Raw genomic sequence first — 26,594 nt, 5'->3', positions numbered from 1 at the left:
TGCTAGCAATCCTAAGACGTCCTGCTATTCCTTCTTCTTGTTTGATAACCTTCGTTTGAGTCCTAGTCTCCGCCCCTACGTTTATTCGTTAAAAGGGTTGTGACACTGTTAAAGATTTATTATTTATTGATGTCATAGTACAGACTCCAGAGAGAGAGAATATCTGGGGCGGTATTTAATGCTGGTGTTAGGTATTTTCTACGGAGGTGCTACTTGCCAATTATCAGGGCCGACAAGCTTTCCGAAATCTTGTTATCACATTCTTATACTATAGTGCTAGTATCGGCTAGTGGTCCGCACTACATCAAGTTAGAGTGACCCGTGACTCCAGTGTGAATGACTGATGCTCACAGGTGAAGCAATTTTACGCTCAGGTCTCGCGGTGATTAAACAGGCGAATTCCCTAGCTCCGTGCTCGGAGGACTCATGCATATAGGGGACTTGGACAGGTTTTATTGCGAACCGAGAGACAGAGGTAGTACATAGTACATGACACGGCAGCAAAAGGCAAAGTAGATATCAAATGCCCGTCACATCTGTAGAAGAATATCACCGACCGTCAATTTTTGAATTGGAATGATATCACAGGGGCGTTGGTGGATGAGGATGACGAGGGTGTCTGAGGCCTCGAGGCGGGTGTCTGTGACGACCGACTACTTTCGGGCTGAAAAATTGCATGACGACGCTGATGGTTCAGGGTTGAGTCCGGCGGCAGAATCTAGTCAGGAGGTTCTTTCTTTGGCTTCAATGAAAATATTTTAACTTCGGACCAACTTGCGAGAAGCCTCGCCAGAATTCGAAGCCAGTGCTTGAATGTTGAACCAATTCCGAAAGTACCCCACCAACAACGGTACTATGTAGCCTGTATTTTGTTCAGCACTCATTGCGGAGTTTCGGGAATACGAACGCGGGGGATGTATTTGTCTCCGGCACACAGCATACGTCAGTGTGATGCGTTTGCGATTTCTCGGACGCCAACCCTTGAAACACCGATCTAAACAGCTTGAAGTCCTTGCCATCGCACTACAAATTAAAATGGAATTGAGTGGGCTACTAAATCCCTGCAAGTGGTATATAGTACCTTTGGTTAGTGCCAGTTTCCAGTCTTGAGAATAATGCAATCCATTCACCTATCCAATTGAGAGAGTTGTGTAAGACGATATCAACATGTCTAAAAACACCAGCTCCGGTGATTCTGAGCAACATTGCCGTCATAGATGCCTTGGCAATCAAGATGGAAAAGATCCATGTTAGCATAAGGGGAGCATGCGACCGAGATAATTGTCAAGATGACGAAAACGCAAGGACGATCATTCGGGCCCATCAGTTATCACGATGCCAACTTGATACTGTTTGATGGCAAGAGATAATGCACGCACGTGCATGGGCTATTGGATCATGATGGCGTCTTTGTATATGGACGTTCTGTTTATATCTCGAAGCCAGAAGCTTCTCGGTTTCGACGGTTCAACGAGAGGAAGCAATGTTCAGCATGATATCTACATATTGTAAAGACAATTGTGGCACGGTGAGTTAGCACATATACTTACTGGGCAGCCCCTGTACTATGGAAAGCCTAACGTCCGTGCTCTTAAATCGGTGTCACGCACCCATTTAAGGGCATAGGACCCTGTACACCGTTCGCGTTATAATATTGGCTTCGGAGTGATGCAGTTAGACATTTCATGTATCTACTATCTACCATTCATCTGCGAAACTATCGTCATCTTCACAGTCTGAGAACTCTGAAACAACCAAGCCGGCATCATCAGCTCCTGTCAATTCCGGCTCATTGTCACGCTCAAGGATGTCCAATTGACAATGATGTCCGGTATCCATGCCGAGTCCTCCATTCACACCCCCCATATACATAATATGCGTCGTTGGATTCCTCGCGTGCAGGTAGGTCCTCATAATTGTCCAAAAGTGGGATAACTTCTTCATCTTCGCCGTCTAGGAGCTCGATCTGCGGAGGCAGCTCATCAGCGCGCTGCAACATTTCCAACAACTGAAGATAAATCTCCCAAGCTGATTGCCGTGTAACTGCTGGGCGACCCAATTCATCATAGAAGTGCGAGATACATTCTCCAAACGCCTCGGGAACCAGATCAAATACTGGATGTGAAGGCTTGATGTAGGCACTTTGTACATGGTCTAAAGCCTCTGGTTCAAGTTTAATCTGTGCACGGGATTATATTAGAAATACTGTTGACTGATATATGTAACGATATGTAACGAACCTTGAAATCCAAGGCGCCGAAGTCTTCGGCTGCCTCGTAGATAATATTTGGGGACGCCGTGTGGGAGAATCTTGTTGCGGTCGCGCCGTTTCATGGAGTTATTGACGCGATCCCGATAGGCATCCAGCTCCCGCTGGAGCCACAGGATAAAGACCCAACGGAAAACCAGTCTGAACAAACATGTGAGCTGTTAGTGATGACATGAGGCCCGAAAACTCACACTTGAATGGTATTGTTAGTATCATACCAGCCCGCGTTAACACCATGATCTAGTAGGTTTTCAAACCCTGGGGTGAAACAGTGACACAGTTGAGACCACGTAATTTCAGGCATGACGTTTTTCTTGCTTCGCATCCAGCGATGCTGGAGTGTGCCATGCAAAGCTGGGTCATGCCATTGCCGCAACATGGTGTGGGCGTTTGCAATGCCGAAATTCTCAGAACCAGGGTCGCTTTGTGTTACCATAGGCATATCTATGAAATGAATCAGGCTGCTGGGCGCCCTGAAAGATGCAAATTGACTTACGGCCAAGTTCCTCAAGCGTGTCAAGGTAATAGGTAAGAATCAACTGCGGATTTCTGTTAGAGTGCCAGACTCGGATCCACATAATGCGGCCAGAGAACGGCTCAATACCCGTGTGCAGCCCCAGACCAAACTTGAGCCATTTATCGTGCTGATCGACTGCAAACAAGTCATTCACACCAGCGGCCCAGAATCGCCTTCTTCGAAGGCGACATGCCTTACGCTCACGGACAAGATCAGGTTCAAACACCGCAAAGTATGATGCTATGACACTCCTAAGATGAAAAAGAGTCAGCGACCTGAATGCAGTACAGTCGGCACAGTCATATCACCTAGCCACGCTCATATCCTGCTCATGATACAGTAAGCTTGCCATTTTCGCGTGCTCCTGCATTCGGATAGATCGCACGTAACTCGACCATTGCATCGCGGATAGACTCAACAGTATGCGCTTGCTGATGGGTCCGTTGAAGACCCATTGCTTTGCGGATTTCGAGAAATTTGGTACGTCTAGTGTTTAACGTTACATTATGTATGAGGAATAAAAACCCCTGTGACTTACCCGATGCCGTAGCGAGTTGTGTCGATGTGCTTCTGCAGCTCAAGGACAATTTGATGGTCTGTCTGGCGTGCCTTCCACATGCGAAGAATATGTGGTTGCAATTACCTCCAGCGGAGCTGCCTGAAGGTCAGAACACTGGGACTAATGTTATAGTGAAAGTGTGGCCGCTCACGAGTGGGTTTCCATTGGTTGGGCATGGGGACTTGAATGATCATAACGGTTGTGTAGGTGTTGATATTTATAACATTACTTCAATCTTGAGCCAAAGACATAGGGTCCAAGTCTTACCTTCTCTTCTCACCGTCTTACCTCCTCTCACCGTCTTACCTCCTCTCACCGTCTTACCTCCTCTAATCGCCCTTTGTCTTGCCCATCTGTAGAGAGTTGCATGTGAATACTCACTCCGACTCGTATCGCTCATCATATTTAGAATTGCTTTACTCGGACTGCAGACTGGCTTATAGGCATTATTGGAGCCTGGTATCTGGAGGATCTGGAGAGCACTCATCCTCTCTGCCTTTACTGGGCTGGATCTGGAGAGCGGTCATCCTCTTGCAAATCTGAGTTTGCTGGTCATGTATGACCTTATATATTATCCTGGGTAAGTCATTCTTCCGGACTGCAGGAGGCTATGCCTTTACTGGGCCTGGATCTGGAGAGCGGTCATCCTCTTGCAAATCTGAGTTTGCCGGTCATGTATGACCTTATGTATTATCCTGGGTAAGTCATTTACTTCAAATCCGCGCTTGTAGGCGTTTATGAGCTTTTCAGAAGACTGTGCACTTCCTAGACGGCTTGAAGAGGAGCGCGTCCTGGAGGGCATGAAACTAATCGAACACCTATTGAGGGAAGCATCGACTCTACGATCACGGATGGGAATTGAAGGATCAATTGGTGTTAGTGGGAGGAGCTGCTTAGTACCGCTGGCAACAGATCTTTGTGGCCAAACTTGAATAATCACGCGAGCATTGCTAACCTTGCTCCTCAACTAGCACCATCTGTCTCATTTAGTGTTCAAGCAAGATTTGGACTCTGGCTCATATCATCCGTATCATCCACCATGGTCAGAATTGTCTCTCGAAATGTCTCCTTGACCAATGTGTTCTGGCGACTCAGTTGTTCTGGCGACTCGCATGTGTTACGGTCATGTATGACCGGTAAACCTCTTGAATTGTCTCTTGAATTGTCTGTTCGACTAACGTGTCTCAACCAATGTGTTCCGCTCGTGTCTGACCTGGTAAACCTCCTAAACAACCTCTTGAATTGTCTCTTTGACTAATATATTCCGGTCGTGCTCAGTTCGTATATATAAGGTGAGACGAATCACCAGCAGATTATCGCAGACCACGATGGCAGAGTACGAGATCGTTTCTCAATTCACTGAGGACGCTTATGCCAAAGAAGACCGCATCTGTGATCGTCCTGTTTGCAGGGCCAAGATCAGGAAAGGTGAGCCATGTTTCTATGTGGCTACCATCGAGCCAGGACAACCTGGGCGTAATGTGTGTGCATCCTGCCACGCACATTACAAGAAGAACCCAGCGACCTCAGTGAGGCCCACCCACCGAGCCCAGCAGCTGCGTCCGTTTACCAGTGCGCAGGGTTCAATTAACGACCGCGTTCCTAACTTGCACGCAATTCAACAGTCAGTGAATGCAGCACAACGGAAATGTGAGTAAATTATATGTTGGGAGTCCCTCCGCTAATTCGCACAACAGTAACAGTCAATCCTCCACCTGTGGTGGCCAAGCCTCGTCGCACTGCAGGGCCAGACGTCATGATACCTACATCATGGCAAGGCTCGTCACAGCCGGCAGGTTCATCACGCTCAGCTGGTTCAATTGGGTATTCGTCTCAACATGGGCTATATCGTATGGAGCACGAACGCCGGGCCAAGATGGCTTATGCCACGGGCTTGCCTCCAGCGGAGACCATCCTAATCGAGATTAGTGCAGTTCATGAAGGCGGAGGTCGCAAGAAACGTGGGGTTCCCATTGGGGTATGTATGCGCCATAACCTTCTTGAACATGGTGGTGACTGACATCTTTGTTTAGAATATATGCGAGGGAAAGAAGGGCATCGATGCACAGATTGATGCACCAGGGCTGATCGAGCTCGCATTGGTGACTATCGTGCCCAAGTTACAGATTTTTGGCGGTGAATTTGTCTGGCGGGTCAATGAGTTTATAGTGCGAGATTCTGGATGGGTGGATCTTTCCAGTCACCAGCCCTCGGTTGCTTACTTCTATGATCAATGCCAGCAGCTATCCCGCAAAGGATCAAAGACCATGGTATTCAAATCGAAGCAGTTCGCACTAATGGTCGTTGTCCCTGAGACTCAGTGGATTGAATACGAGAATTGGCGGGAAGATGCTGAAATGGTACGTGTACTAGTCTCTTACCTCACTCGTTTGCCCCAACCTAACATTATTTGGCTGTCTAGAATGCCGCTCGTATCAGTCAACATGCTGCTCACAAAGTTACCCAAGTCCCCTCTTCGATACGATCCTCATTGGACTTGGAGAGTGAGTTTGATACAGCCACCGCCACCAATGACGGTGTGATTTTACCTACGACCACTGCGACTACTTCCGCCAAGCGAGCCCATCAACACACTGACAGCTCTAGTAGCTTTAGTATTCCATCTCCTCCTCGAAAGACGACCACTGCGACTACTTCCACCAAGCGAACCCATCAACACACTCACAGCTCTAGTAGCTTTAGTACTTCGTCTCCTCCTCGAAAGAGAGATGTTGTACCTGCAGCTCTCTGCTCACCCAATCGTGACCAACTGAAGGAAGTCTTGAGGATCGGAGGAGGCACTGATATAGATGTGAAGCAAGGTATGTTCGTTGTACTCATGACACTAGCAAGCGGGACTTATTTGAATTTCAGTCTTTGGGCGACAGAACGAGAGGATCCACTTCTACCTAATCCCTTCCCGCTCCATGACCGACCTGTTACTCGACAAGAACCACTCCTTTTCAGTGGAAACTGCTGAGTGGTCCGTGGGCGAGCTGATTATCGACACATCGGCTCAAGGCTTGATTGGAGTTGGAGGCTTCAAAACTGCCCACACAGGATGGCTCACACTGATGGCCCCACCGAAGGCAGGCCCCGGTTCTGTTGCACGGGATAAGATTGTCTCCAAACGACCCTACCATAAGGTATTCGCGACACCAACTGCAACAACGGGACCATACAAGATTGCCCGTTATTCACTCGTTGACGAGCTATCAAAGCTCTTTAGGGAGGCGAACGTCTTGTACTGGGCCAAGTCCTTGTTAAAGCTAACCTATGACTTCATCGATCGTTGCATCGCATCTTCGTCTGAACCACCCCCATTCCTAATTCCACAAGTTCGCTTTGTAGAAGCTGGACTCGCACTGGCTTATCATCAGGGCGGTAGCAAACCTGGAAGCAAGACTGGGTCCACACGCGCCGTCTTCCTTCTCGAAGAGTTCATTGATAGCGATGGGGAAGACTTCGTCAAATTCATTCATAATATGGATGCCAACCCTTTGGTTGACTATGACGAATATGGCTATGACTTGGCGGTGTTCTTCGCATTCACGCAGCATGTACAATATGTCAAGACCGGTAAATTGGCATTTATATCTGATTATCAAGGCGTGCAACAACATACCAGTGTGCACTGCATGAGACTGACTCAGACTGACTCAGACTGACTCAATACCTTTAGGGAGTACAACATTGCTGACAGACCCTCAAATTCTGACACATCCGTGAGTTGCCTGAGTGTTGGGCTCCTTCCAATTGATCTGACGCATCCGGATAGAACCGTCAGTGAAGGACGCGATATTTTTGGGGATGGAAACATGGAGATGACCGTGAGTCAGTTTGAGAAGGACCATGTTTGCAACAAGTACTGCGAATGGCCAGCATTTGGGCTGGAGGCTTATGCAGGTGGAGCAGAAAGTGAAACCTCGTAGTAATCTTAGTATTTTCTTCTTGGAAACAAATGTTCAGTTCATGCGACACGGACTGAATTACCTACTTAGATAATTTGTCAGGGGTGCACGGTGTCCCAATTATGTGACTGCCTTATTTGGAGCATGTCACACCAAGTAACAGAGCACGGACGTTAGGCTTTCCATACTGTACGACTGACTTGAAACTTAAAGATTGAAATCGCGACTCGCGGAGCAATGACCTTGGTGGTTGAATCTAATCATGGATTCCGGAGCATTGTGTGAAGTGACATTCTGTAACAAAAAAATAAACATCACTGTGTCGGGTGGCTTCGATATCAGCTCGATGAGTGATTGAATCAACAAATGTACAATGTCCTCCACGTCATGAGGAGTGTGCGGAGTCCGACAAACCGCAAGTCGGTTCCTGCTGTTGCTTGGAGGGACATTATTCAGCTCGAGTCACGAATGAAGAATGGAATTACTCACTTTGAAATGGGATAGAACTGATTGGGGAGTCTTTGGTCAAGTGAATCGAGGGCATGCACTACGACGTTTGCGTCCTGAAAGTTGTTCAAGACCTAGTTATGGAAACTTGGACTCGGACTAATGTATCCCGCCTCCCCGATCCCAATCTTCCCTTGCCAACTTGAACGACAAGTGTACAACATCGCATAGACATGATAAGAGTAAGATGGACATTGTGCGTTGTCCTCATGGGACACCGAGGTTAACGCTGCAAGTCGGGTGTTTCTTACGTTTGCGACGATGTGGATGACATGAGTGAGTCTTCAGATCGAGATCTGTAATTGGATTGCAATCGTAAAGATCATCGTGATACAGCAATAGTAGAACAGATAGGTTGAGGAGTAAGCTGACTGTCACTTGCGAATTGCGTGGGAGGTAATGGATTGATACGATGCCGGGGGAACGATTTTTTTCAATCTTCGGTCACGATCTGGGTTCTGTGCCTGCCATTCGTCATAAGCTGAGTCGTGGAAGTAATAGGGATGAAATGGAACCCACGATGGGTCGCATGAGGCCATGGTCAAGATGAATTACAAGTTTGGTGCCGGCAGTACTTAGACTCGAGGGTTGTAAGGAAGGTGGGGTGATGGCCATTGGAGACCACTAAATGTTTTGAGAAACTAACCATTGCATGAACGATGACAAGTTCTCGAGACATTCCGCGTCAATGGGCCCCGCTGTTCTTGATATATGATGAAGAGTTAAACTTGAAGACAAGGTGGCAGCAGCTCAACATTCTCGCAGGTCAAAAGGGAGTTGGACTGACTTTATACTTGATGCCACGTAAAGAACTCGTCATGGCCAACATGCAAGGCTAGCCGATTAATCGCGACTAGTTTAATGACCGATTCCATCCGAGTTACGGAATGAGAATGTTTACACGCTGGAAGTGCACTTGGATGACAGTTTTAGATGCGGTGTCCTAGTAGCGAGCTGTTCTGAGCTATCAGGATAAGTCTGTCTTTATCGTTGAGGCTTTTTAGCTTGCGCACAGTCGTAACGAATGAGAATGTTTACACGCGCTTGGAAGTGCGCTAATAACTAACCCGAAATAGAAGCTTCCGGGTGTTGTCGGTTCAATTGGTTGCACGTTCGTTGTTATTACGCCGTGTGGAAACTGGATAGAATCGATGGAGCATGATGACGATTTAGGATGTTGCTTATGAGGAGACTGCTGTGGCTAACGAGCTTTAATCACGAACAACCATGAGCTCACTACGAAACCACCGTGTTATCATTGCTTCACTGTTCTTGCCAACGACTACAGTTCTAGGTGAAAGCAGTCCCCCTACTCCAGATATTTATGCTCGAGAGGTAGGTGCAACAGCTACACAGGACTTGGGCGGTCGTCCTCCAGCATTTAGGCATGCTTCGTCACGATCTATCGGTAGCGCCCCAGCTCCCCTTAAGAGCATAGTCGACGACTTAAAGGTGAACTCTTTCTATTATTTCTAGGTACGATGAATTAACCCCTGCAAGTCTCGCGCAATCACCCCAATCAGCACTCCTCCCTCTGAATTAAATCCATTTTCAAAATTCGCTTCACTAGCTCCATCCCCTGCAGGCAAAGGTTCAATCTCACCCCCATCCATCCAAAACATAGACGCATCACTCGCAAAGTTTCAACCAGACCTAGTCCATTCTATTCGTCTCCAACGCAGATCATCATCTTCAAAACCACCTAGGTATCCCTCCCTCACCCGCTCCTATACAAACGCACCCGCTGAATCCTACTACTTTGCACCAAATATCCACTGTAATGGCGGTCTCAAGAACGCAGTTGACAGCGTCAAAGATCGCATGACGAGCAAACTCTGGGTCGGGACTCTCGGTAACAGCACAGACGCTTATAGCACAGAACTCAAAGCCAGCGTCGATCGAAGGATGATGGAGAAGCATTCTAGTCTACCGGTTTGGATCCCTGATGCAGAGTTTGAGAGTTGTTATGATGAGTTTTGTCATCAGGTGCCTTTCTTCCCCGTCCCTCTTGCTTCCTCATTGATGTTTGATACATAGGTCCTTTGGCCGTGTCTTCATTATGCAGTCCCCGACGCGCCCAAAACTAAACTCTTCTTCGAGAGCGCAGCGTTTAAGCAGTATGTTGCTGTTAATAAGCGGTTTGCAGAGGCTATCGAGAGCGTGTGGACGGAGGGCGATGTCGGTGCGTATCTCGTTGCCGGGGGCTTTGGTTCTGTCTGACGTATGCCCTTAGTCTGGATTAACGACTATCACCTGATGCTCCTCCCCCTCCTCCTCCGCAAAAGCACCCGCATACCCGCTCTCGCTTGTGCTCCAATCGGATTCTTCATGCACGTTGCTTTCCCGAGCAGTGAAATATTTAGGTGGGTCGTGTTTTCGTTGTGTTGGTGTGTTTTAGACGCGACTTGGACATCAACTTCTTACGCTACACCTTCCTGCATCATACCACCTTCTAAACCGACACTAACCCCAACCCCCACAGATGTCTAAGCGTACGCGAACAGCTCCTCCGCGGTATGCTCGGTGCGGATCTGGTAGGATTTCAGACTGCGAGCTATGCAAGGCATTTTAGGTGCGTTTTGATTTTGTTTCAGCTGCGATAGTTGGGTTGTGCTGGGAGATGTGATGAGTTGACTTTCCTGATTTTGTCTATGCACCACCCCAGTTTCGTCTGTGCACTTCCTGCACTCATTAACATCACCCTTCTAATCTCGCGTTAATTCTCAACTCACGATGCATAGCTAACGCACGCATACATCCACACAGACAAACCGTCTCTCGTATTCTTGCAGTCGAAGCGTTGCCCAAGGGGATACAGGTGGGCTTCTACCTCGTTTTGATGTTCTTTTTGTGCAGGGTGTCTTGGTTGGTGTTTGTGGGGTTATGATTGTGTTTGCTTCCACCCCTTCCCCCTCTCTTCCCTGCTTTCCTTTCCTTCCCTCTCTTCCACCCCTCCCTGCCCAAACCTAACACCCACACAGGTCGAATACGGTATCCCAGGCGGCGCCCGCGAAGGCCATGGCCGCTTCGTGGACGTCGGCGTCTTCCCCATGGGCATAGACGTAGGCGCCCTACGCGAGCGGCGCCGTGAGCCCGACGTCTCTTATTGGGTCCAACTCCTCAGGCAACGCTATGCGGGTATGATGATAGTCGTAGGGAGAGATAAGTTAGATGAGATCCAAGGCGTGAGGCATAAACTCGAGGCGTTTGAGTTGTTCTTGAAGAAGTGGCCTGAGTATCAGGGGAAGGTTCGTTTTGTCGTCCTTTTATTTGCCTCTTTTTCCACTTTTCATCTTCCTTTTTCATTTCATTCCTCCCCTCCTTCTGATCCAAAATGCAACCCTCACTAATACAAACACACCCAATAGGTTATCCTCCTCCAAGTAGCCCTCCAAACAACCGAATCCAATGAGTTAGCAGCAGGCGGCGTCTCAGACGTCGTTGCACGCATCAACAGCGCGTTCAGCACGCTCACGTATCAGCCTGTCGTGTTCCTCCATACACAAGAAGTCACGTTTAGTCAGTATCTGGCGCTTTTGACTGTGGCGGATGCGTTTTTGGTGACGAGTTTGAGGGAGGGGATGGCGCTGAGGTGAGTTTTCGGTTCGTCGTCGTTTGCGTCGTATTTTGGTTTGGTTGTCGTGGAGTGCTGATGGTACGAACTGACAGGACACATGAGTTTGTTGAATGCCAAGATGGGAGACATAGGCCTTTGATTCTGAGCGAGGTTCGTCCTTCCCTTCCCTTCCCACATCTCTTACTCACCGGGTTTCAAAGTTCACCGGATCGTATAGTTATAGTGGATTCAGGTCCTGTATTGCTGTGAATCCGTATGACACGCATGGAACTGCCAAGGCTATTCGTCAGGTGCGTTTTTGTGTTTATTGGTAGGGGATTGAGAGTGATGACTGGGGTGTTTTGGTAGGCTTTGACTATGAGTGACGAGGAGGCGTTGTCGAGGTGGGAGGTGAGAGTGTTTGCTTGCTCGATCGATCGATGTGCGCTGACCTGCTTTTGAAACGCTCGCTGATCATTAAACACGCGCTCATCTCCTGTTACACGCGCCCATTTCCCTGTATTCTCACTCCATCATCCCTTACATGTGCCGATCATTAAATACGCGCCCATCCTACTCAAAACAGGACCTCCATAACCACGTGGTAACACAAACAGCCCAAACCTTCGTCACCTCCTTCCTCACGCGCTGCCTTCGCGCCAACACCGAACACACCACCCAAACAGACCTCAACTCTGTCCCTGCCCTCAACACAACACTCCTCCTCCCACGCTACAAACACTCCCCTCGCCGTATCATCCTGCTCGATTTCGAAGGCACGCTCTGGCGTCCCGACTTGTCTCGCGCAGGACTCCTCGCGCCGTTTGTGCCCCCTGAAGGCGCAGTAGAACTGCTGAACAAGTTCTCTGCAAATAAGCGCAACGAGGTGTGGTTGCTCAGCGGGTTACCTGTCAAGAGTCTCGAGCGGGTCGCTGCAAAAGCGCCTGAGGTGGGTATAGTCGCGGAGAACGGGTGTTTTGCCAAGATCCCGGTGCAGAATGGGAAAGGAGGGGTGTGGATAAGTATGGTTGCCAATTTGAATTTGACGTGGAAGGGTCTTTGTGTGGAGATTTTGAATTATGTGCGTGTTTTGTTTGGGTGTTTTAGGTGGTGCTGATGATACTTTTGTTGAGCGTAGTTCACGGAGCGGACGCCTGGTTCGTTTGTAGAAGAGCGCGAGGCGTCTGTTGTGTGGAGGTTCTGGAGTGGTCCGACGGATGATTGTTCAGATCGTCAGTGGGCGAGGCGTCAGGCTGCCGAAGCGCAGAATCATATATTTGATAGGTGCGCTTCTACATACCCTCATTCTCATTCTCATATTCACTAATGAACTCCTCAAGCCTTGGCGAACGTTACGGCCTGCGCATAATCCCAGGCTCAAATTCCTTCCTAGTCCTCCCAAACAACATCTCCCGCTCCACAGCTGTAGGCGCGATCCTACACCCAGGCGGACCCGCCCACTCACCGCGTTCCTCCTCGGTGCCCGACCTAGATGTACCCGTGAACGGAGGAGGAGGAGAGGCAGGGTTCGTGTTCGCTGTAAGCGGTGACGAGAAGCTATTGAGGAGGTTGAATGAGCTGGATAACGCTGAGACGGTGTCGACGAGTGGGAAGGGGACGGATGCGAAGTGGAAATTGGATGCTGGGGAGGTGGGTGATGTGATGTGGTTATTTGCGAATTGTCCGTAGAGGGTGGGGGTGGTGTATCTTAGAAAGGATTCGGCTGGTTTTGGTTTTGAATATGTATGATGTATATTGTATATTGTGCTACTAGAGATCAGTCGTGCGCGTGATCATGCGCGTCTGTCATTTGTGCTATCGTGATCTTCAGCTTTGCACGCAGGGTGCATGTGACACCGAAATTGAAGCTTGAGACTTTGAAACGAGACATTGGACTTCAGGGGTGTCCATGCAACTTGATTAGTAATTATGCTGTGTCCATATGCTCGACAAGCCCCTGATTACAATAGTTGCTATATATACCGGGAACTTCATCATCCTTACCCCTTGCCATTTACCCCTCCATTATGACGTCCCAACCATATAGTGATAGCAAATCCGTCACTGATACACCTCCCTCATACACCACAACTTCCACGTTTGAATTAGCAGATTCTCTCCAACTCAGACGATTTCACTTTCTACAAAGCAAGCAGACACGAAATATTGTTCTAACTTGCATCCGCGATATTGTCTCTGCTCCTGATTTCACCCCTTCCTCTGTCATCCCAATCGTCAACGCTTGCGCCGCTGCGCTCTTTGCTTCTGAATTCTTCGACCTTCTTCAAACACCCAATATCGAGGGCCACACGGCACTCTATTGGGCAATAGTGAATGAGCGACGAGAAGCATTTTCGGCGTTATCCAAATTCATTCACAAAATTTCGTCGACCTGCTCCTCCGACCTGCGCCTCGCATGCATGGTGACTAACGACCAGGCATTATTTTCGCAGCTAAATTTAGGGAATGTTAATTGTAGGTGGTAATTTTCACTCGAGATCATCAATTAATCACATGCACCAATTAGCCAAGGATGAGCCTTTGAGGCGTTCTTTAGGTTCTTCTCCTGACGAGGTTCAGGTGGACTCAGAGGACGGACTGGGCAAATCCCAGTTTATTGCTCGTCTCCGCATCAGGAAGCTGGAGAAACGCCTGCTTATCACAGAGGAAGTGGGCATAGAATTTGTTGCGGGGGGTATGTGGTCTATATCTGTCAGTTTTTTCCTCACGCTGAAGATGACGCTGATACATGCAGGACGTATATGGCTGTTTCGATTTTATATGACATGTGATGGAAGGCTTGAGTCTTGCCGAGCACAGCCTTCCAGTGCGCCCAATAGGCATGATTCAGATCGAGACTCAAAGTGGAGAACCTGGCTCTGCATCCTCGCCTTCAGGGCTGGATTTTCCGTACTCCGAGGAGTCCGGTATGCTTGCACCTGCTGGGTCGGTTTAAATTTGTTTCGACATTAACCATGAGGCACTGATTATTGCACGATTTTCATGTGACTATTATCTACTTTCAAGGATGCACGAAAAATATCACTTGAAGGACGATAATGAAAATATCTATGTCAGCATTCACTGGCCGATGGACAGGTAAGTTTTTCTTTTTTCGTTCCCTCGGCTTGATCCACGTCACTGGACGCCGACATTAGTACTTTGTGACTCTTCTCTACAAAATCCAATTGACTTTTGGTTGTAGAAAAACCAGATATGTGGATTGCGACGGCACCCTACATTTAACGATAGAGATGACATTAAATTAGTCATGGCAGGCTAGTACTAGTAGCTTATGATACTTACGGTTTACCGAGTCCGGAAGTTGGCAGTGACGATCTTTACTGGTCAGTTAATAATGTGATATATCATGTACGACTAAAACTACTTGATCGCTTTGACCACATCTCATTGTCAGAGACATTACCCGGTATTTACCCTACGAGACTCACTTCGCAAGATACACCGTTTTCAACATCATTAGGGGCACAGTCGTGGTTCATGCCATTCGTGGTACCATGGGACTCACTGATTCCGACGACGCAGGGTGTGGTATAGAACGAGACTTAGAGACCCTGCTGCATGCAAGAAGTAATAAGCTAACGATGGCGAAGTCCTCCGTCTCTTTCGTGATATGGGTATTTCACATGCACAATGATAAGTAAATGTTACAACTGGAGTCTCATGGGCCATAAGCAGGACACATACGGAGTACAAGGCAGCAAGCACATATTTCAAACAGACACAACATCTTCACTGTGTTCTTGAGAACTTGGCCCATCAGTAGGGTGGATGCATTTCACGAAGTGCTAAAAATTACACTACCTTCCCCCATACATGAAGGGACGCCGCATTTACGTGCTGAGGTGTTGGATCTTGTTCCCTGTGCGGCGCTGATTAGTTGTCCCGAACAGCTTATATCAATCAACTTACCCAGCCGAGTTTCGTGCCGAATTCATGAAATCTTCGATGTCCACTCCTATTAGTACCATCAGCATTGTGTCGCGTCATCCAGTGTCAGACATGACATTACCATCGAGTCTGTACCAAGATTTAATCTCCTGAAGGAAGACTGTGTCCCCCGCGGTAGGGACGGATGCGTGCTCGCCGCTAGAGAAAGTTATAGCCGGGTTATCTCTGCCAAAGAGTTGTAGCTAACGTTGCTGCTGATCCAATTATGAATACCCTTCTGCAGAAGCTCTTGTCGAGGATTTGGCAAACGATATTTAGACGTATTCAATCCGGCGACCGTTGCGTACTCCGAGCCTATGAGGTCCTTTGATGAGAGCAGACAGGAAACGACATTACGGTCTGCCTCGAGAATTATCTGTTACCGAAACTTCGTCAACCTGCGACGGCGATGATTGAGAAAGAAACCTACCTTGGACGCGCATGTGAAAATACTCAATGTCACCTTCGCGTAGGGATGAACCTGCGTATGAATGTTAGTCGCGTGTGAAATAGAGATAGATGGCTGTACATTTGCGATCTCGGTGGCAACAGAATTGAACGCCTTCAAGGGTCCAAGAAACGAGGAGTTGAATGTGTTGATTGTATCAGATACGGATTGTAGGTTGTTGGCTGCTGAAAAAGTATTTTGGGCAATTTTTCGGACCTGGCCGATGCGTGCGAGATCCTTCGTGGCACTGATGATTCTATCATATTTCTATGGTTCACATACTTCGGTTCGGCTTGAATTTATATAATATAAACATTTAGCACCTTATCAATAGAGACGAAGACAAAGGCGGGAGTACATTTGTGTAGCCTCGACTAGTCAGTACATCTATCTGAATGTAAAAATGGTCTCAACAAGTCACGTGTCAAGCCCCTAATAGTTGCCTATGATATATACCTGGAACTTCATCGATCATCCTCCTTGCCACTTACTCCTCCTGGATCATGATGCCCGAACCATGTAGTGATAGCAAATCCGTCACTAACGCACCTCCTTCATACACCACAACTTCCACGTCTGCATTAGTAGATTCTCTCCAACTTGAACACAAACGATTTTCTCCTCTTCAAAGCAGGCAGACACGAAATACTGTTCTAACATGTATCCGTGATATTGTCTCTGCCCCTGATTTCACCCCTTCCTCTGCCATCCCAATCGTCGATGCTTGCGCCGCTGCGCTCTCTGCTACTAAATTCTCCGACCTCCTGCAAACACCCAATATCGAAGGCCACACAGCGCTCTATTGGGCAATAGTGAATGAGCGACCAGAAGCCTTTTCGGCGTTATCTAAATTCATTCCCAAATTTTCGTCTGCCTGCTCCTCCGACCTGCGTCTCGCATGCATGTCGACTAGCGACCAAGCATTATTTTCGCAGCTGAATTTAGGGAATCCCAGCAGTTGTATATGGTAATTCCCGCTCGAAATCATTGACTAATCTTGTGTGCCAACCAGCTGCCAAGGAAGAGCCTTTGAGACGCTCTTCAGGTTTTTTGCCCGACGAGGTTCAGGTGGAGTCAGAGGACGGACTGGGCACGAACCAGTTTATTGCTCGTCTTCGCATCAGGAAGTTTCAGAAACGCTTGCTTATCACAGGGGATGTGGGTGTAGAATTCGTTGCGGGGGGTATGTGGTCTATTTTTTCCTCACGCTGAAGATGGCACTAATGCATGCAGGACGTATATGGTTGTTTCGATCTTTTGTGAAACGTGATGGGAAGTGGTACATTGGCTTGAGTCTTGCTAAGCCCAGCCTTCCAGCGCGTCCAGGAGGCATAATTGTGATCAAGCCCCATAGCAGGACACCTGGCTCTGCAGCCCCATCTTCATGGCATGATTTAACGTTCTCCTTGCACCACTGCAATACGCTCGTACCTGCTGGGTAGGTTTAATTTTTTTTCGATATCCGCAATCATGAAGCACTGACGATTGCACAATTCCTATGTGACTATTATCTGCGCATGAAAGATACAACTTGAAGGGCAATGACAAAGTTGTTTATGGCAGTGAGTGGCTGATGACCGACTGGCTGATGGACAAGTAAGTTTTTCTCTTTTCACTCTCTTAGCTTGATCCACATCACGGGACGATGATTTTGCCAAGTCGACATACTTTGTGACCTTTCACCTCTAAAGAGTTCAACTGACTGTCGGTTGTAGAAAAACCAAATACGTAGACTGTGATGGCACCCTGCATGTAAGTATGGAGATAGGATTAAATTAGCCATGGCAGGCTAGCAGCTTATGGCACTTACGGTTTACCGAGGAAGTTGGCAGTGTCGATTTTTGCTGGTCAGTTATATAACGCGATATATTGTGTACGATTAAAACCACCAATCGATCACCCCAACTGAGTCTCGTTGTCAAAGAGACATTACCTGGTGTTCATGTCACGAGGCCTACTTCGCAGGGCACACCATTTTCGACAGCATTAGGGGCACATAAAGAAGTCGTTCATGCCAATTCCGTGATACCATGGGACTTACTGATTCCGACAACGCAGGGTGTGGTATAGAACGAGACTTAGAGACCCTGCTGCATGCAAGAAGCAATAAGCTAACGATGGCGCAGTCTTCCGTCTCTTTCGTGACATGGGTATTTCACATGCACGTAAATGTTACAACTGGAGTCTCATGGGCCATAAGCAGGACACATAGGGAGTACAAGGTAGCAAGCACATGTTTCAAACAGGCACAACATCTTCACCGCGTTCTTGAGAACTTGGCCCATCACTCGCCGAGTCGGGTGGATGCATTTCATGAAGCACTAAAATTGCGCTACCTTCCTCCATACAGGAAGGTGCGCATTCCATGCCTTGAAAGCTGCATTTACGTGCTGAGGGGTTGTATCTTGTTCCCTGTGCGACACTGATTAGTTTTCCCGAACAGTGTATATCAACCAACTTACCCAGTTGAGTTCCGTGCCCAATTCATGAAATCTTCGATGTCCGCTCCTATTAGCACCATCAGCACTGTGTCACGTCATCCAGTGTCAGACATGGCATTACTATCGAGTTGGTACCAAGAGATTTCTTCAATCTCCTGAAGAAAGGCCCGCATCTTCGTGCCCCACACGGTAAGAACACATTAGCAAAAAAACAGCCTGGGTAGTCTCTGCTGCCTGTCTGTCAAAACCGACGGCCACAGATAGATACATCCGGGCGACTCGAATTCTTGAATCATGATGTTGATGCGTTCCTGACGAAGAATTAGACATGCTAGTACAGCATTGACGGTACAAAAATCAAGAGCATACTTGAATCACTGGAGATTTATACTTCAGCGCCAACGCTCACCGCACGAAGGTTGCACTCCGCCAATTCGCTTGCTAAGGTCATGAATATTTTTGTCCTGACGGCAATCCGCTTGCTGAGTACGATCAAAGCAGAAGTATGGGTATGTAAGTTTGGTTGATAATGCAACGAGTGGATCAACGTATGCGGTGATGTGTTCGTGAGCCTCGATAGTTTGATGTGTGGAGTGTCGTTTATTGTTGTGAGGACATCTGAGAGGCGGTGGGGGAGACGGTGGGTCAGGAAGGGGACGAGGCAAGAATGTGCGTCATACTGAGGAAGGAGATATGGTTGGAGAGGGAGGTGAACTCCAAAATGGTGCGGGAACCCTTGGGAAGCTGGGCAGTAGTCAGGTGCGTGAGTAGATGGCTGGTGAGATTGATTGACAATGATGATGGTCCCACAGTTGGCGGAGGGCGAAGATGCTATTGAAAGTGGGTAAATCAGTCCGTCGAAATGTTGTGTGCTAGTGACTGCGAAATTAGAAGAATGAATACTTACCATAAAAGCTCTTCGTATCATCCTCGAGGATGAACAAATGTGTTGGAAGTGAATTTTCAAGCGTAAAGCGCATATACTCACACGTCTCCGCGGAACTGATGAACGGTCATTCAGCGTGCGTATCAGTAACAAACTCAGAATGTGTACACGTACCATTCGATCCAGCAATTCCACCCACCGCTTCCACTCGACGTTCAGACTGACGGAACAGGCATACGCACAGACACCTTCATCTATCAGGTCCTCCATCGCATACATCCTGCAGGAGCGTGCTCAAAGAAATGACGATTATTGATCCAGAATGATGATCTGATGCATGTTTGATTAGCTTGATGTGGCACACGCTGGGCTAGAGAGCAGCTTGGGATGAGGACAGTTTGGAGCGCTTGGAGGGCCGTGCGGGCACGTTGGGAGTACTTCATGGGTGGGCGGGAAGAAGACGTGGTCCAGAAACGGATGGCAAAAATTAGCACTAGGATGATAGCAATGAGGATTTCGAGAGTCCTGTAGATCGTAGGACTCGAGACTCACAAGCAAACACGAGGCATATAGTTAAAATCGATTTTTAACTCTTTAACCAAACTCCTCTAGCTAAATCTTGACCCTCGCGCAGGTAAGTACTTCCTCATTCAATATCAATGGCGTAATTGCGTGTAGGGATAAAATGTATTGGCTCAAGTATGGAGTCTTCTCCAGCAGGCTGTCCATATATATCCTCCGGTCTTCCGAGTCAATATACAGTCTGAACGACGGTAGACGCATAAGTTGTACTACATACGAACGAGTATCACCGGCACGACCGGCACCTGCTAAATTTCAAACTCCTCGCTTCGCCCTGCCACGCCACTCCAGCCTGGCTACACCACTCGATAGTATATGCCAGGCTGGTCACGAGCCTAAGAGCTGCTGGCGTTTCTTTCAATCGCAATCAAATCGATCGCAGTCAGCTGAGAGCTCTATACTATAGCTTAGAAAGTAATCTCAACACAGCGTTCATCTCCAGCGGTGCATGTTCCAGGAAACACCCATTTTACTCTCAGCATGCGTATTATGTATGAAGAAAAGACGAACAACGAGTTCCAACGACATATTGGAATGTTCGCGGAAACTAGGTATGTTATGTGGTTAGTTTCAGCGAACGTTGTGGCCTCCATTACTTGCTCCTGCCAACCAGTTGTCACTGTAGCATTCCTTCCAACTATCGAGTACTACGACCAAACTGGTAACCCCCACCGCCCATGCGACTCGTCCTGAGTTCCGTTTCACGCCTACTTTCATGACAAATGACAAATGCCCATCTCACTCCTATCATGTGTATGAAGAAGAAAAAGCCAAACAGCAGGGTTCTCAGAATATTCGCTATGACTTGCGTTGTTTTATGCGGGTTGCAGCGAACATTCTGTGGTCTCCAATGTCCATCTCCCGCTTCCTGCCAATCACAGTTCCTTGCAACTCTCGAGAAGCTGGTAACTCATGTTGCCTCATGCGACCCATCGTAAGTTCCGTTTCATGCCTAGTACTTCCACGACTCAGCTTAGTGACGACCTTCTGGCAGGTGCAGTCCCAATCGAGACCGAAGATTGAAAAGAAAATCGTTCTTGTATCAATCCGAATCAATCTACCGCCTTCGATGCAGCTCGCAAGTGACAGTTAGCTTACTTGTCAGTCTGTATTATTCCGTTGTTGCTGTATCGTGACGATCTTTCTTGACTATCGCAAACCGATCGCAGATCTCGATCCGAAGACTCAATCCATAATATTGATCCCACACCGTCGCAGAGGTAAGGAAATACATGACTCGCAGCGTTGACAGTTCAATCAGCATGGTTCGAGGATCGACACACTTACAGCCTGCGAATAGTAGGCAACGACTTGGACCAGCATGGCTCGAGCTCGGAGGGGGATCAATAGACATACTGCCTGCAAGTAAACGCCCAACATAAATGAGATCAACCTTCGAACTTTCCGATAATCTTACCTAAATATGTAGGAAACCAGGTGCCCAATTGCCTTGTTATCATATCCTCATCCAGAAGTGTTTTCTTAGCCGAGTTAAAATATCTCGTGAGTGTTCTGGACGATATCAGTCACCAATGCTCGCGGCAGGTAATAAGACCATGGGTAGTTACCTCTCAATTGCATGTTTCATGCAGAGCTCCAAGTTGGTCAGCTGGGTCGAGACGAAAATTGTTTCACCACTTCGTTATCCAGAGTTCCGGCTGTGCGCTCGATGAGTGGCCCGCAATCTGCATCATCCTTGTCCATGTCTAATGGATCAACATTCATCATGTATCGCACCTCAACCATCAACCAGCTTACTAGGAAGGCATACATGGCATTTTGGAGGCCAATGGACGTCCTTGAGAAACTTCATTTGTGGCCTGTTAGCAAATGACTCCTCGGCGTGTTTCAGGACCAGTTCTTTAGCGATGTTCCATTTTTTCTCAGTTGTGAGAATTCGACGTCGTAAGGGCATCAAACTTGGTGAACAATACGATCACTGTAACTGAGGATTGCGAATATGCGCATCAGTCGAACATCAACGATAGTCGGATGCGAAAGCTTACTGCTTCCTGTGTACTCGGAGAAAAATTTCTTTTCGCTTTCTGTGAACGGTCTGCTTGCCTCGTCCATTGGGATGCAATACCTATGTTCAAGAAACCGTGAGATAGTGCATGTCGCGATTGATCAGTTGCAACTACCAGATAGTATGGAGTTGATTCTTGAACCTGGTTTCCTTAGAACGGCCCGCGATAAATTCCTTCACCTTGTCAAATTCGGATTCACCGCCTGCCTCAAAACCGCGTGAATCATGAAAGACGAATCCTGGGTTGCTTTGAAACACCATTTCATTTTCGATATCGTGTTCTCCGCGCTGAGAACGTGTCAGTTCATGCTACCAATTGAGGGCAAACATTACCTCTCTGGATGCATTTAAAACTGCAGCATCGATCTGATGTCGATGGGTCAGTCATCCGGCTACCAGCCTCTTACTACTAGCATTATGAAGCACACCTGTTTTCCTGCGCAGTTATATATTTCTGGGTTCTCCTGTGTGTTGCAAACTCTCTGGAGGATGGCAGTTTTTCCTGCATTCGCTCTTCCTATAACGAGAATTCGAAAGCGACTTATTTTCTTGCTTATCTTTGAGGGATCCATGGAGGAAGGTGAATATGACGGATCCGGAACCGCTGGTGTAACCTTATAATCGATCACTGCAGTACTGTAAACCCGGTAAATACCTGACCCAAAGTCAGTATCTATAGATTCAATGGGCAAAGGGCAATGTTAGCTGTACAGTACCATGAAGCGTACACGATGAGTCCTTGCATCGATTCGGAAGTGGCTGCGATGACAAATTGGGTTTCCGTTTAAGATCCATATTTGAAATAAGTTGACTGAGGTGTGCCACCAGCATACTTGAATCTAGCCACAACAGGACGCTGTTTGATGGTCACACAAGCACTCGAGTACGACAGTGGATGGCACAACCATCGGCTAAGTCTGCTCAATATCTTATTGAATCTGACGTTCTTGTGAAGCTGCTTGCTCCTTCGTAAGTATTCGGGCCTCCCTGAGCTTTTCATATTGGGTTTGAAGCGGTTCACAGGGTATTGATGATAGTGTGGGAATACTCATACACAGCTTTGCAGATCGACTGATGCATGGGAATTCGTTCGTGTTTGACAGAGCCCTCCCCTACTGACGTGGGAGTCGAACGAAGTGAGGATATGTACCAAACTCGACATCGATGGTAGGTCGAAAAGGTAAAATTAACGTTCAGCTGGAAGTGTGCCGGGAAACTCCGGCGAGCCATGTTCACCGGCACCTGAACAACGCCGATGATGGCGCACCGATGATGTCGATGATGGCAGGCCTCAGCTGCGGCTCCTTATGTCAGTATTAATCCTACAGTAAGCCTAGCCATGCCGGCACGTGCAGAAGTGGCTATAAATCTTACAATGGATCAAGTATCGAATTCATTGCTACAATGAAGGCCTCGCTTGCTATTGCTATACCTGGCTCTCCATCAAGCCTCTGGACAACCGTGCGTTCGGTTGGCGTATTCAATGTCGCTTGTTCATTTGTAGCACTGTGGACTTTCGTCAAAGTGATAAGGGCACTTCGCTGGCGATTGAGAACGACTCAACTCCGTGGTCCACCTCGTACCAGCTTCATATACGGTGTTTCGAATGACATCGCCTCATCTAAAGACAGTGCTACAATGTATGAACATTGGGCGCAGGAATATGGGGTAGCGTACATGATTCCGTCGGTCCTCGGACAGACCAGAATCGTGCTAAGTGACCCAAAAGCTATCGCACATTTTTATGCCCGGGAATCATGGACCTATGTGCAGACACCCCTTTCTCTGGCGCTGATAGAGAACCTGGTATGTTAATACCCTCCTCTAATATCGTCTATCTGATATCTCTTGACAGGTCGGCAGAGGGTTACTGTGGTCTCAGGGTGAGAGTCACAGGAGGTAGTGTCCATGTCTTGTCCTCGTGTCAGAGACTGATCAACTATTTGTCAATTAGGCAGCGGAAGGCCCTTACTCCGGCTTTTAGCAATGCAGCTATTCGGACACTCACTTCAGTGTTTTATGATTCAGCATATAAGGTAAGGTTTTGCAATCTAAGAAATGCGACGCATCTGATCTCGAAACTCCAAGGTCAAGAGTGCATGGAACACCGATCTAGAATCGAGCAAAGATGGGAATGCTGTCATTGAAGTTCAAAACTGGTGCGTAACTTTGGGCATACAAACCTTGCACTCCTCATTAAAATGACTCCAAGGATGAATCATATCTCGTAAGGGTTGAATATTTGCCATACAAGTCCCGAAAATGACGCAACAACAGTTTGGATACGATTGGCATCGCTGGTTTCTCCCATGATTTTGGCTCACTCGACGGAAAGCATGCCAGTGTTACGGAAGTCTTCGATACTTTCGGAAACAACCCACAGGCCTCAGCAGTGACCAAAATTTTATTACTGCTCGCGTCGGCGTTTCCTATTCTTGTCAAGATACCTACTAAGCGGACGAAGCTGAGGAATAAACTCAACGTAACTATGGGCGAAATATGCAATGACTTGTTACTTCGCAGTCGCCGGGAGAAGGATGTGAATATAAAAGAGGTCGAAGAAGAAAAATCTATCATCGGACTACTAAGTACACTCTCCAAGAGATTCATTGTGGTCCCTTGATTGACGCAACGATCACAGTCAAAGCTGAAGGTCAGGAAGCTGAACTTCATATGTCCGAGGAGGAAATAATGGCTCAGGTCCGTGGAGACTATGTATCACAACCATGCCTTGCAAGCTGATATCCCGCAGATGAGGGTCTTGCTTGTCGCGGGTTACGAAACGACGTCAAGTGGGTTGATTTCTTGTCCGCTTCCATCATGTCAGCTGATTCTTCACTGCTAGTTAGTCTTACGGTAGGTCTATTGTCCAATAACGTCCGTGCACGCTATTCACGTGGTGATCAGTGGGCGCTAATCGAACTATCGCGATACCCCGAGGTCCAAACCCGCCTCAGAGAGGAACTGCTTGCATTTGGTGCTGATCCGACATACGACCAATTAAAGGCCAACCTTCCATACTTGGATGCGGTTGTCCATGAAATTCTACGACTCCATCCTGCGGTACCCCTGTTCACTCGTCGTGTGAGTACGCACATCTATATGTGAATAGAGATTCTGACAGGATCTACAGGCACGTGAAGATGACGTTATTCCATTGAGCGAACCTGTATGCACGAGGTCCGGGAAAATGACGGACAGTATATCTATAGCGAAGGGGTCATCGATAGTGATCTCAATCAGGGCGATCAATCGCTCTTCGGCCATCTGGGGACCTGACGCAAAGGAATTCAAGCCTGATCGTTGGTTGACTGAAGACGGCATCAGTGGGAAGGCCAAGGAAATCCAAGGTCATAGGCATCTGATGACATTTGTCGACGGCCCGAGGACGTGTCTTGGAAAAGATTTTGCGATCGCGGAATTCAAGGTGATTGATACGAATCAGCCAGTTTGGACGTTACTCACTCACTGCGATACAGGTGGTATTGTCGGTTCTGGTGAAAAACTTTGTGTTTGAGATGCGGGATGGACCGGATACCCGGATCGAGATTGCGAGGGGACTTTTACCTCGCCCGCGGGTTGTTGGAGAGGACAGTATTGGAGTGCCTTTGAGAGTTCGTCGGTATGAATGATTGGTTGCATGGCACTGGCGGATTCAAATATTTTCTTGCTTTTCTGCGGCCCAAGCTCTTAAATAATTTATTCAGATAGCAGAGTCATGTTAATATGAACTCTGTATAGCTCTGTACAAAAACTCCCCTTCGGTCGGCTCTATGACAATATATTGTATGTAAAGTGGTAACTTAGGAAATACTATATTAGCGTATGATTGCACTCAAGGTAGTCGAGCGTGTGTTCTGGTGTGTTCAATGGATTCTACTCAGCTTCTTTCAGGTTGTCTGAACTAAAATAAGATTTTACATGGCTTCGTGAGTGTGATTGATATCACGTACGAAAATCGCCCGGAAACTTGTCTAGAATTTTATCGTTTAAAATCCATCAACATAGACGTTGAGAGGGGAAAGGAATGCACGATCAAGACAGCTAAATTTCAGCGTCTTCGAGAATTGGTGCGAAGAGGAATTATAGTGGATGGTGATTTTTACGCGATTTTCGAATTTTGAATCGTCTCGTAATTACACGCCATAATCGTTCACTCTAACTACCGAACTAGGGGTTCGCGTTGCGAACTTTTGACCTTGCTCCGATATGCAGGCAATTGGGCGGTGCTTTGGATTTCTGCAATTGCTACGGTTTTGAGTTTCTAGATTTTAGGTCTAGGTCACTTGCAAGTTATGTTCTTTTATCTCACGTGATTACACAGCATGATGTTCATGTCAGGTGACTGACAGATTATCCAACATGACCTTGCTCCGCAAGGTGATCCGCGATGCAGCCTATACACGAGCCCGCGCTCAGTCACGGTCTTCTTCCTGCCTTCGGCACAGTCCTAGAAATCCAGCCATTGCTTGCCCAGGACTCCTGGGCAAGCAATTGCTGGATTTCTACAAGAGACGCCGTTATGATGGCAGATCAGCCAGTGATCCGATATATATTGCGCCATAGCCATAGCGCACTTCGAGCTACATTCCGAGCTCTCGAAAACTCGCGCTGCGAATTGGCGATCCACATTTCCAAATTCCCAGAGCCTGTCTTGATTGCTATCGGTCCTCCCATCCAGAGCGAATGCAACAGAGACAACTTCCATTTCATCAATAACTTGAACATTCGGCTGCTCAACCTCAACTACGCTGAGTGCCTTTCATGTCAATATCTCACAGGTTCCTACTGTTCGACATCCAGCGTCTGGTACTCCTTGCACAGTCACTTCAAGGCGCTCTGTTAACCATCAAATTCATTCTGCGAAGGAGTTAAGGACGACGGCTTGTATACTATGAGTACATGCAGATTACCACGATTCGGATGGACAAGGCGAGTTTC

At 47.6% G+C, this 26,594-nt stretch overlaps 8 protein-coding genes across 8 annotated transcripts; 6 read left to right on the top strand and 2 right to left on the bottom strand.

Moving 5' to 3' along the window:
* Window positions 1-1,698: 1,698 nt before the first annotated feature.
* On the bottom strand, window positions 1,699-3,241 carry DFJ58DRAFT_715939 (uncharacterized protein; the record flags this gene model as incomplete). Its single annotated transcript, XM_041384174.1, has 8 exons — window positions 1,699-1,743; window positions 1,871-2,179; window positions 2,241-2,273; window positions 2,296-2,373; window positions 2,463-2,713; window positions 2,766-3,037; window positions 3,095-3,150; window positions 3,182-3,241. 8 exons carry the CDS (start codon window positions 3,239-3,241, stop codon window positions 1,699-1,701), a joined length of 1,104 nt encoding a protein of 367 aa, XP_041244980.1.
* A 1,432-nt stretch (window positions 3,242-4,673) lies between these two features.
* Window positions 4,674-7,277, top strand: DFJ58DRAFT_840603 (uncharacterized protein; the record flags this gene model as incomplete). Its single annotated transcript, XM_041392626.1, has 8 exons — window positions 4,674-4,773; window positions 4,810-4,995; window positions 5,043-5,323; window positions 5,379-5,705; window positions 5,768-6,167; window positions 6,220-6,972; window positions 7,028-7,070; window positions 7,124-7,277. 8 exons carry the CDS (start codon window positions 4,674-4,676, stop codon window positions 7,275-7,277), a joined length of 2,244 nt encoding a protein of 747 aa, XP_041244979.1.
* Window positions 7,278-8,904: 1,627 nt separating this feature from the next.
* On the top strand, window positions 8,905-13,128 carry DFJ58DRAFT_783233 (glycosyltransferase family 20 protein). Its single transcript, XM_041389883.1, has 14 exons — window positions 8,905-9,215; window positions 9,264-9,749; window positions 9,801-9,945; window positions 9,997-10,126; window positions 10,246-10,335; window positions 10,530-10,581; window positions 10,745-11,011; window positions 11,132-11,355; window positions 11,433-11,490; window positions 11,541-11,630; window positions 11,689-11,730; window positions 11,906-12,400; window positions 12,458-12,603; window positions 12,660-13,128. The coding sequence occupies exons 1-14, from the start codon at window positions 8,991-8,993 to the stop codon at window positions 13,006-13,008; spliced, it is 2,799 nt and encodes a 932-aa protein (XP_041244978.1). The 5' UTR covers window positions 8,905-8,990; the 3' UTR covers window positions 13,009-13,128.
* A 175-nt stretch (window positions 13,129-13,303) lies between these two features.
* DFJ58DRAFT_783226 (uncharacterized protein) lies at window positions 13,304-14,744 on the top strand. The gene is made up of 5 exons (XM_041389882.1): window positions 13,304-13,794; window positions 13,847-14,014; window positions 14,075-14,265; window positions 14,347-14,418; window positions 14,525-14,744. Exons 1-4 carry the CDS (start codon window positions 13,347-13,349, stop codon window positions 14,377-14,379), a joined length of 840 nt encoding a protein of 279 aa, XP_041244977.1. The 5' UTR covers window positions 13,304-13,346; the 3' UTR covers window positions 14,380-14,418; window positions 14,525-14,744.
* A 211-nt stretch (window positions 14,745-14,955) lies between these two features.
* Window positions 14,956-15,911, top strand: DFJ58DRAFT_783224 (uncharacterized protein). The gene is made up of 5 exons (XM_041389881.1): window positions 14,956-15,202; window positions 15,253-15,298; window positions 15,353-15,646; window positions 15,701-15,751; window positions 15,800-15,911. Exons 1-3 carry the CDS (start codon window positions 15,157-15,159, stop codon window positions 15,471-15,473), a joined length of 213 nt encoding a protein of 70 aa, XP_041244976.1. The 5' UTR covers window positions 14,956-15,156; the 3' UTR covers window positions 15,474-15,646; window positions 15,701-15,751; window positions 15,800-15,911.
* Window positions 15,912-16,224: 313 nt separating this feature from the next.
* Window positions 16,225-17,160, top strand: DFJ58DRAFT_878246 (uncharacterized protein; the record flags this gene model as incomplete). The annotated part of the gene is made up of 3 exons (XM_041394495.1): window positions 16,225-16,678; window positions 16,731-16,901; window positions 16,952-17,160. 3 exons carry the CDS (start codon window positions 16,225-16,227, stop codon window positions 17,158-17,160), a joined length of 834 nt encoding a protein of 277 aa, XP_041244975.1.
* Window positions 17,161-18,374: 1,214 nt separating this feature from the next.
* On the bottom strand, window positions 18,375-19,293 carry DFJ58DRAFT_326747 (uncharacterized protein). The gene is made up of 4 exons (XM_041379876.1): window positions 19,220-19,293; window positions 19,067-19,161; window positions 18,529-18,990; window positions 18,375-18,470 (listed from the first exon to the last, which is right to left on the bottom strand). Exons 2-3 carry the CDS (start codon window positions 19,137-19,139, stop codon window positions 18,545-18,547), a joined length of 519 nt encoding a protein of 172 aa, XP_041244974.1. The 5' UTR covers window positions 19,140-19,161; window positions 19,220-19,293; the 3' UTR covers window positions 18,375-18,470; window positions 18,529-18,544.
* A 3,764-nt stretch (window positions 19,294-23,057) lies between these two features.
* On the top strand, window positions 23,058-25,285 carry DFJ58DRAFT_726874 (cytochrome P450; the record flags this gene model as incomplete). Its single annotated transcript, XM_041385413.1, has 12 exons — window positions 23,058-23,459; window positions 23,509-23,552; window positions 23,608-23,689; window positions 23,742-23,812; window positions 23,866-23,880; window positions 23,931-24,241; window positions 24,295-24,353; window positions 24,406-24,445; window positions 24,499-24,509; window positions 24,561-24,737; window positions 24,787-25,080; window positions 25,133-25,285. 12 exons carry the CDS (start codon window positions 23,058-23,060, stop codon window positions 25,283-25,285), a joined length of 1,659 nt encoding a protein of 552 aa, XP_041244973.1.
* Between the last annotated feature and the right edge of the window lie 1,309 nt (window positions 25,286-26,594).

Source organism: Suillus subalutaceus (genome assembly GCF_016647625.1).
Source record: "Suillus subalutaceus strain FC151 chromosome Unknown DFJ58scaffold_40, whole genome shotgun sequence".
NCBI classification, from domain to species: Eukaryota; Fungi; Basidiomycota; class Agaricomycetes; order Boletales; family Suillaceae; genus Suillus; species Suillus subalutaceus.
The sequence above is the reverse complement of the archived record's forward strand: the minus strand, read 5'-3'. Positions and strand labels throughout refer to the sequence as shown.